The sequence below is a fragment of the Thunnus maccoyii genome, chromosome 13, assembly GCF_910596095.1.
Source record: "Thunnus maccoyii chromosome 13, fThuMac1.1, whole genome shotgun sequence".
Classification (NCBI taxonomy): Eukaryota; Metazoa; Chordata; class Actinopteri; order Scombriformes; family Scombridae; genus Thunnus; species Thunnus maccoyii.
Window position 1 is genome coordinate 4,952,219 of NC_056545.1, and position 9,247 is coordinate 4,961,465.

Below are 9,247 nucleotides of genomic sequence, written 5' to 3' on the forward strand. Positions count from 1 at the left end.
TTAACATAAGAGTGCCTACGAGGGATAGACGCAAAATACAGTGATTGAGAATTCAGTTTTACAATTATAATGATTATTAAAAGATTCACAGCTAAATGTCCTACTATTAATATCTATGATCTCCTACTAAGAGGATTATATCTGTTTAAAGCATATGGCGAGGGATTTTCTATATGTTTCATATTGCCAACAAATCTCATGTGCAGAGCCAAACCAACAATTAAAGTATTGTGTGTGTATCCAAAGTCTGATATATCTTATTCCTGTGTGCCGTAGACCTCCGTTGTTGTCCAAAAACTATTAAAAAACACATCAGTGAGCCACACTGCTGCACCGGGGGGTAGTTTTTTTTATAAACGGCTCCAAAGACTAATAACAGTTAGGATCAGGTTTTCAGTCTCCGGAGAGTAGTTATGGCAGACATCACTGAGCATGTGCGGTGACGTGGTTCCGTTTACGGTGCTTCATTACCTTGTTGTGCTACGTAACACAACCTCTTCACTTTGTACTGCACTGTACACTGTAAGAACTTAAGTACAAAGTCAAGAGTTCTGATAAATATCCTTCATCTTTACTTTTACTATATAGATACAGTATATAATAGATACAGTTTTCTAAAATATATAAAAAAAATGTAAGTGTAAATATGAGATATACAGTATATGATAGTTTTTTTTCCACTTTGCTGTAAGTAGTCACTTTTTTACTCTTTAAGTTGGTACTTTAGATCATTCTTAAATGTAAGTGTGATAAATATGGGCCCTGGTTCTCTCTGCAGTCGATGTAAATAAAGTGTTTGCTCTCATGTCTTTGTTCGCTGCAGTTCGGAGGAATGGAACAAAGTGAGCAAGAGTGAAAGAGAAAAGCTGGGCGTCACCGTGCAGGACGATGGCGAGTTCTGGTGAGAACCATAAATGTACTAACAACTGTTGTTCCCTTCCTTTAGACTGATTTATCGTAGCTCATGGTAACAGTGTATAAAGGTTTGATTGCATTTCAATGATTGCAGTAACTGTGTAGAGCACCTGAAGCAACTGATGCTAATGTGACATTTTGGGCAGATTTTACACAGATACTACACAGACAAGTGCAAATCCATAAAACATACACAAGAAATACACCACTAACTTGTAAAGCTAATAATACAACAATATAAACACTGAAAAAAGAAGAAGATTAGACCAAAGAAGAAACAAGACAATTAAAAGTAGGCATCATGATCATTTTGAGAAATATGCTTGATGAGATTTAGATGAGAAGATCAATATCACTCTCAAGTTTGTTTGTGTAATATAAAGCCACTTAGCAGCTGGTTATCTTAGCTTAGCATACAGACTGGAAACAGGAGTAAACAGCCAGAGTGGCTCTGTCCAAAGCATATTTAAAACTCACTAATAAACACATATATGCATGTAAAACAACAGTTTGTGGTTTTACAGGAAGTTAGTTTCTGGACTATTTCTCGGCTAGGCAGTCATCTCCTTAATGTGTTAATTAGTAAACTTTAGAGATGCTGGGAGATGAATTGTTATCTGTGTGCTAAGCAAAGATAATATGCTGCTGGCTGTAGATTCATATTTAACGGACAAATATGAACATGTTGTTGATCTTCTCATCTAACAGCAAGAGAGTGAATGAGCTTATTTCCTAAAATGTTGAACTATTTCTTTAAAGAGGCTTTTCCACATTAACATGAATACAGTTTGTGGAGAAACACCTAATGTTTGTAGATTTTTGAATCCCAGTCTCCCTTTAACATGTAACCCTTTCCTCTGTTCCTGGTCTCATTTCCTCTATTTTTTTTTTACCGGTTGAAGGTCTTCTTCTTTTAAGATTTTCCCTCTAGTCGGTATCCACTCTTTCCGGTCTCTTCTCTCCTCTCCTTTTCCCGCCCACCTGCAGGATGACGTTCGACGACTTCTGCCAGTACTTCACCGACCTGATCCTGTGCCGCCTCATCAACACCTCCTACCTGAGCATCCACAAAACCTGGGAGGAGGAGGTGATGAGAGGCTCCTGGATCCACCGCCAGGACCCCCTCCGCAACCGATCTGGAGGCTGCATCAATCACAAGACCACCTTCCTGCAGAACCCTCAGGTGGGTCGAGGTAGTGACTGTGTTCATGTGCGTGATAGAGAGGTGTGTAAGCAGTGTCGGAGCGTGACTTGGTGTCCCTGTTTCCTTTTTCCCAGTACGTGTTTGATGTGAAGAAGGTGGAGGACGAGGTGCTGATCTGCTTACAGCAGAAAGAAAAGAGAGCCACGCCCAAAGAGGGAAAAGGAGAAAACCTTGCCATAGGCTTCGATATTCACCGGGTAGAAACACACACAAAAACACACATATACACGAATGAGTGACCTCGGATGTCTTCTGTAACGTTTCCTCGTCCCGCAGGTGGAGCTAAATCGGAAGTACCGTATGCATTCAGCCCAGCAGAAAGTAGCGGGCTCCATCTACATCAACTCGCGCTGCGTCTTCCTCAGGAAGGAGCTGAAAGAGGGCCGTTACGTCATCATTCCCACAACCTTTGACCCCGGGCAGCAGGGTGACTTCCTGCTCCGTGTCTTCACTGATGTGCCTTCAGACTGCAAGTAAATCTGTTATCTGTAACCAGTCATGTCCATCACATGTGATGTTGCACCAGTGAACACGTGTTGTTACATACATTAATCTGCCAATTATATTCTCCATTAATTGTTTTTCTCTATAAGATCCAGTCAGAAAATAGTGAAAAAGACCCGGCATAATTTCCCAGAGTCAAAGGTGAACAAATGTCGTGTTTGTCCAAACAACAATCCAAACCCAAAGATATTAAGATGCATACCGCATAACCACAACTGCAGACCTTTGTTGCATGTCCTGCCCCTCGCTGTCCCCGTTTCCTGTCTCTCTGCACCTTAAGCTGTCAAAAAACAGCCAGAACACCAAATAAAAAAGTGCATCAAGTGCATTATCAAATGTTTTACAACCAATTTAGCACTTTAAAATGTGTTAAGTCCAGTAGTTAGACTTGTAGCCTGCCTTTCAACAAGTCACAATGCTAACAAGTGAACACAGAAGATTTACTTATGTCAGTACATTATATTTGTGCAGGGTGCTGAGCTCAACAACCTGTTTCAGGCTTTTCTCTCATGACTGGCAAAGTTTTGCAGCATTTACTACTAATAGAGGGGTCAGTGAGCCAATAAATCTACAAAGATTTATGGCAAGTGGAATCACGTAATGTGCAAACTCTTTTACATTGCGGGTTGTTAGGGCTTCTGCAAACTGATAGACCATTCTTTAAATAAAGTACATGATAGGGAGCAGTATTACATGGTAGGAAATTGACTTTGTTGTTGATTGAAGGCTTTGTCTACCTTTAAAGTGGCATCCACTTTGTAATATGAGAGGAGACGAGGTAATTGTTGTAGTAGAATTTTTTTTTTCTTTGATTGAGAACAACATTGTTCTAAATGCTCGTTGTGTCATGTGATGGACTTGTCGGATGGTCGGTTGATTCAACAGTAACACAGTTTATAAGGCAAGTTTATTTGTATAGCACATTTCAACAACAAGGCAATTCAAAGTGCTTTACATAGAGCATAAAAGGCATTAAAACAGAATATAAAAGCAACACAAGTAAAAAGACATATAAAAGCAATTAAAAAGTGTTACATTTGGAAATAAAAAAAGAAGCTAAAAAGGGAATGAGACAGATAAAAACAAGAGAATAAAAGTAACAGTGCAGTGTAAAATATTAACCCTTAATGTGGTTTAATGAAAGGCAAACAGAAAAGAGACAACTTTTGTATTTTTGTGTGTCATTCTCAAACAAACTCTAAATGTTTTTAAAAAAATTCTGCTTCAGCTAAATGTGAAAAAATGTGTAATTTGTCCTAATAAACAAAAAAGTAAAGGTACAATAGTGTAGATACCTAATAGCTAACCGTATTATAACCTTATACTAAACTGATAAACAAATTTTTTAATCATGTTTTGTTGAAATGTGGGCATAATGTATTACATACTGTAACTAGATGTTGTATGTCATACTCCTCTCTCTACCCATGTTTCAGTCCAGTTAGCTTTAACACTTCTCTAACAATCATGTGGACTCTTCATCTCCCAGAGAGCTGTCTCTGGATGAGCCTCCTCAGACGTGTTGGACAGGGATGTGTGGCTACCCTCAGCTGGTCACTCAGGTCCATGTGATGACTGCTGAGGGTCTGCAGGGCCAGGACTCAAACGGAGGTAGGACCACGATACCTACCTGTATCTCAGCATGTCTTTGACTGTGTATTTGCATGTTGATTATCATGTTCCTGTGTTGAAAAGCGCTGTAAACTCCTGTAAACACCCACAGAGCTTCACTGCCTCAATCCCAATAAGAAAAGACTCCAGAACAAAACACAAGGTACCACAGCACCATCTGCTGAAACTAAATGCATTTAGTTTAGTGATTTAGCTTTAGCCTGCATATACAGTAGTAGTTTCTCCCTTAAATCTCTTCCAGTGTGTGCAAAAACTGTTGTAACATTTACAACTCACTCAGCTTTAAAGCCACTATGTGTAGATGTTTTTGTTATTATATTGAAATGTAAGGGTAACCTTTTATATGTATAGCACTTTTCAAAGCAACATTACAAAGTGCTTCATAAAAACAAATAAAATCAAACAAAAAAAACAAAAATATAGCAAAAACAATAATAGAAAGTAGAAGTTTACAGTGACATGGAGTATAAGGACCAATTAGTGCAGAAATGTGCAAGTTTCTAAAAATGAATTTTTAGTAGAGATTTAAAGGAAGTCACTGAGGTAGCAAGACAAATTTCAACAGGAGGACTCCAAAGTTTCAAAGATTATAGCATCTTTCAAATTATTCTGATGCCAAAAAAAGAGACAATCCAGATGAAACCTCTGCAGTCTGTTTTCAGTCCGTGTCCCCGTTCATATCCTTCACATAGTGGCTTTAATTTGATTTACTGTTGCTGAGCGAGCAGGTTGTGGGTTTGTTACAGAATTGATGACTTGTAGTGAAGGTGAAGAGTTTGGTTTCCAAAATGAGATAAATGTTAATAAATGAGAAAGAAACAAAAACTCCTTCAAACTGTTTATCACTTGTACTCAATTAATTAACGACATTTCGTTTCTCAGACATTGATCGGGTTAAATTCATAGACAAACAGCAACTCGACCATGTAAACAGAGCTCAGGGGAAATAACAACAGTCGGAGGGAACTAGCAGCTTCTCCCTGGCACCCATACAAAATAAGGTCAATGAGCTCTTCTAATTACAAACAACAGCCCTACTGAGCTTTTCCAATTGAAACAGGAATATTACACCAAAAAATGTATTGAGTACAAGTGGTGGCCAGTGTGCAGGATTTTTTATGTTCTTTTTTAGAGTGTTTGATTGGACGCAGCTGTCTAGACACTCATATACAGAGTTTTGTTGTAATTTTTACAAAATGAGACTGAAAAAATTTAAACATATCCTACAACATGATCAACAGCAAAGGTTTAAGTTTGGTTTTTTTTAAATATATTTTTTAAAGAATATTGACTAAAAATATTTGCAGACTTGATCCTCCGTATTTTGTCGACACTAAATGACAGATGACTTCCAAAGTACAGCGCACTGCTCTGGAAACAAACTCTTCACCTAATCAACCCAAATAATCAGTAAACAAACCACATACATGCATATTAATCACAGTGTCCATTATCAACACAATAAACTGATTAAAAACTTTTTTTTTCCCACAGCTGTCGATCCATACATGATCATCACCTGTGAAGGAGAGAGGGTTCGTTCACCGGTTCATAAGGACACACGGTGCCCAAACTTTGACATCAAAGGCCTGTTCTACCGCAAGAAACCCAAGGAAGGCATCCACATCGAGGTGAGCTGTCACTCTCTGTGGGACAACACGCTGACAATTAGCTGAATGTTCATGTCGGCTGCAACCAGCGACCAAAATGTAGCAGATCAGATCCTGTGAATGGTAGCTATCTGGCATCACAGAAGACGAAAACCTGTTTCCAGAAGCATGTTTAATTGTGTGATGCAAAAGTTTAAAACACTGTCAATAAAATAAACTTAACAGATTTCTTAAAGCGGAAATGTCTTTTCCCCATATCACCTAAACCAGCAACTAAAATTTAAAGAGGTAAATACCTGACTGTCAAATCAAATGAATTCAGTACAATTCAAAAACTTTTTGACAATATTTATTGTCACGTAACATAGAACTGAACATATATGTATGACTGCTGATATGTTTAATGTAATAATAATAATCTCATCTACTAAATAAAATAGGGCTGCATTTGAAAATAAGAGAAAATAAATCAAATGTTTAAATAAAGTGCTTAACTTCAGAAGAATAAAATAAAGGGAGGAAAAGCTTGAATTTCCCCTTTTCTGTTTCACATCTTGACTTTCTCTCCCTTTCTCCATCTCACTCGTCTTTTTCCCAACCTTCACCGTCTACCGTAAAGACTACAAAAGCTGCACCAGTTAAAACAGAAGCTCCCCGTCAAGTTTTAAATCATAAATCTTTTTCCCAACCTTCTCCGTCTACCGTAAAGACTACAAAAGCTGCACCAGTTAAATCAAAAGCGCCCCGTCAACTTTTAATTCATAAATCTTTTTCCCAACCTTCACCGTCTACCGTAAAGACTACAAAAGCTGCACAAGTTAAATCAGAAGCGCCTCGTCAACTTTTAATTCATAAATCTTTTTCCCAACCTTCACCGTCTACCGTAAAGACTACAAAAGCTGCACCAGTTAAATCAGAAGTGCCCCGACAAGTTTTAAATCACAAATCTTTTTCCCAACCTTCACCGTCTACCGTAAAGACTACAAAAGCTGCGCCAGTTAAAACAGAAGCGCCCCGTGAGGTTTTAAATAATAACCTTCTGTCTTGGCTGTAGGTCCAGATCCGTATGGGACAGCTTCTGGGTCCGGACCAGGACCGTGGTCCGCCAGTTAGTGACCTCTGACCTAAACCCTTCTCAGCCATGGGTCTCCTTTAGTAGTTAGTGAAAGAGTTATGATTGATGCAGAAGCTGACATCAGGGAGGAAGTATATAAATCTACAGCATGCTCTCTCTGTTTTTTATATTTCTCAGCTCTCGATCCCTAACACCATATTTCTCACCTTCCTTTTCCATCCTATTTCCCTTCATTATCTCTGTGTGCATGACTGTGTCACATGAGAGCGAGGCGACCACGGAAATGTGCTGAACATCCGTAACCGATCAATTACAGGCTCAATATCAGGCGATATGTGTAAGCGAGTGTACTTGTGAATGGATTATCATCGGTAATATATATTGTTGTGTTTACTCAATCAGACCTGTGAAATTTGGATCATGGTGAACGGAGGCAGAAATGTGCATGTAATTACTTCAAAGCTCAGACTGAACCCTTTTTATTTTCTCCAACTGTTTTTATGTTCTGAACATTTTTTAGATTTTCTATATCTTTTAAAATCAAATTTAAAAGGTTTTTGTAAGATAGTTCTTTTTGAAGTGTGCTTTATGTTTAAGGATTATCATTATCTCTTACTTATTGCTTTACTTTGAACTCTTATACATCAGCACTTCCTCTCATCCTCAGTCTCTCTGTTCTTCTTGGTGTCACCGCCCTCTATCAAGTTTTAATTTCTCCTGTGGTTTCTCTTTTGTAACAACTTATTGCCTTTTTGTCTTTTCTCTCCTCTCTCTTCTTACGTGCCCTTTTTTCGCTTTCGGATCTCTGCCTTCCTCCCACGAGCGGCGAACAGATCTACAACAAGAACATGATAGTGGACACCTTCCTGGGTCAGGTGATCATGTTCAGCGACCCCAACGAGCGGCAGGAGCAGCACACGCTTCACCTCCGCGACAAGGGCAGTCGCCAGGACAACGACCTCCCAGGCACGCTCACTGTGCGCCTCATCACCTCGACCACGCTCACCAACATCTAACGCGATCGTTAGGATTATAATGATCGACGCTCAAGGTGGCGTTCAATCGTGCCCGCTGTTATTTTCAACAATCACCAACCGTAGCGGGAGCTCACTGTGTCTTTTTTCTGCCGCTTGCACTCTCTTTGTGTCTTTTTCCCTGTTTTCCTTTGCTTCAGCATTTAGATTGAGTTAGTTTTTGAAAGCCTTTACTAATATTTATGGATGGAAGGTATCCATAGACAATATTTGGGGTTCGTATTGAATATCTTTGAACACATTCCTGCCAAAACTGTCCATAATCCAGTGTTTGCTTCAGATATTTGTTCTTAGGGTACGTTTCATCGCAGGTTTTGTAGCCAGAATCTCCATCAAATCAGCAGTGGACGACATCAACTGAGCTACAAACTGAATTTTAACAAAAGGACAATATTGGCCTGAAAAGTTTTATCAAATGAGTACATCGGTCTGACCCTACTCAACAAACCTCTTTTCTTTTTTTTTTAAATTCTGCACATTGTTATATTCAAACACATACACTTATATAACACACACATAATACATATGCAGAAATTTCTGCATTCTCCATGCATGTGCCAATGTTTCCAAGGGCTATGCATTGCCTTAAGGCTGAGTCTGTCTCTCCACCTTGAGGAGGCGGGGGGTTTTGTTAAATACTCGCCGTGTTTATCTTCTCTATCAGCTGTCCTCAGTGTTAGCACGGCCTCCACTCTTGTTCCTTAAAATCTACATTACTCCCCGCTTTTTGCATAGTTTCTATCTTCTCTATATTGACATGATGTATACTCTTTCTTTTTCTTTTTCTTTTTTTTTTTTATCTGTGGATATCAGTCGGCCCACCAAGACACCTCAAGTCTTCACCAGTTTGCCGGTGCTTTGGAGAGCATGCAGCACTGTCTGTCACTTTTTACTGTGGACTTTACAAAAAACGAAAGCCAACAGCAGCTATTCTCTCCCTCTACTGAGAGCTTTTCTGTGATGTTCTGTGAGTGTGCACATGTGTGAAATCTTGCCTCCCGTCTTCCATCACTAGTACCATTTCAAAAACTCCCCGAGACGCTTTCTGCCGGTTGCTATGGACGATTTCCAAACTGCATGGCTTGAAAAGACAAAACTCTTTGCCTGTGCTGCACATCTCTCCAGTCGTAGCTTAACAGCCGGTGCTTTTGATAGTGTTACCCTTCCTCCGTTGATCCTCCCATGTACACAACTTCCCAGTCTAGTGGAGTGCAAAGATTCACCCTGACATAATCAAGTGCTTTATGGGACCAAAGATGAGCCAGGCCCTTCG

The 9,247-nt window shown here is 39.4% G+C and overlaps 1 protein-coding gene across 1 annotated transcript in view; it reads left to right on the plus strand.

Moving 5' to 3' along the window:
* The window catches only part of capn5b (calpain 5b), a 58,309-nt gene extending 49,429 nt beyond the window's left edge, over positions 1–8,880 (plus strand). Inside the window, exons 8-15 of the mRNA XM_042431985.1 lie at positions 824–901; positions 1,903–2,098; positions 2,194–2,316; positions 2,396–2,592; positions 4,113–4,234; positions 4,347–4,397; positions 5,750–5,886; positions 7,774–8,880. Coding sequence (XP_042287919.1) covers positions 824–901; positions 1,903–2,098; positions 2,194–2,316; positions 2,396–2,592; positions 4,113–4,234; positions 4,347–4,397; positions 5,750–5,886; positions 7,774–7,956 — 1,087 coding nt within the window. The 3' untranslated portion in view covers positions 7,957–8,880. The remainder of the gene's footprint in view (positions 1–823; positions 902–1,902; positions 2,099–2,193; positions 2,317–2,395; positions 2,593–4,112; positions 4,235–4,346; positions 4,398–5,749; positions 5,887–7,773) is intronic.
* The last annotated feature ends 367 nt before the right edge of the window (positions 8,881–9,247 follow it).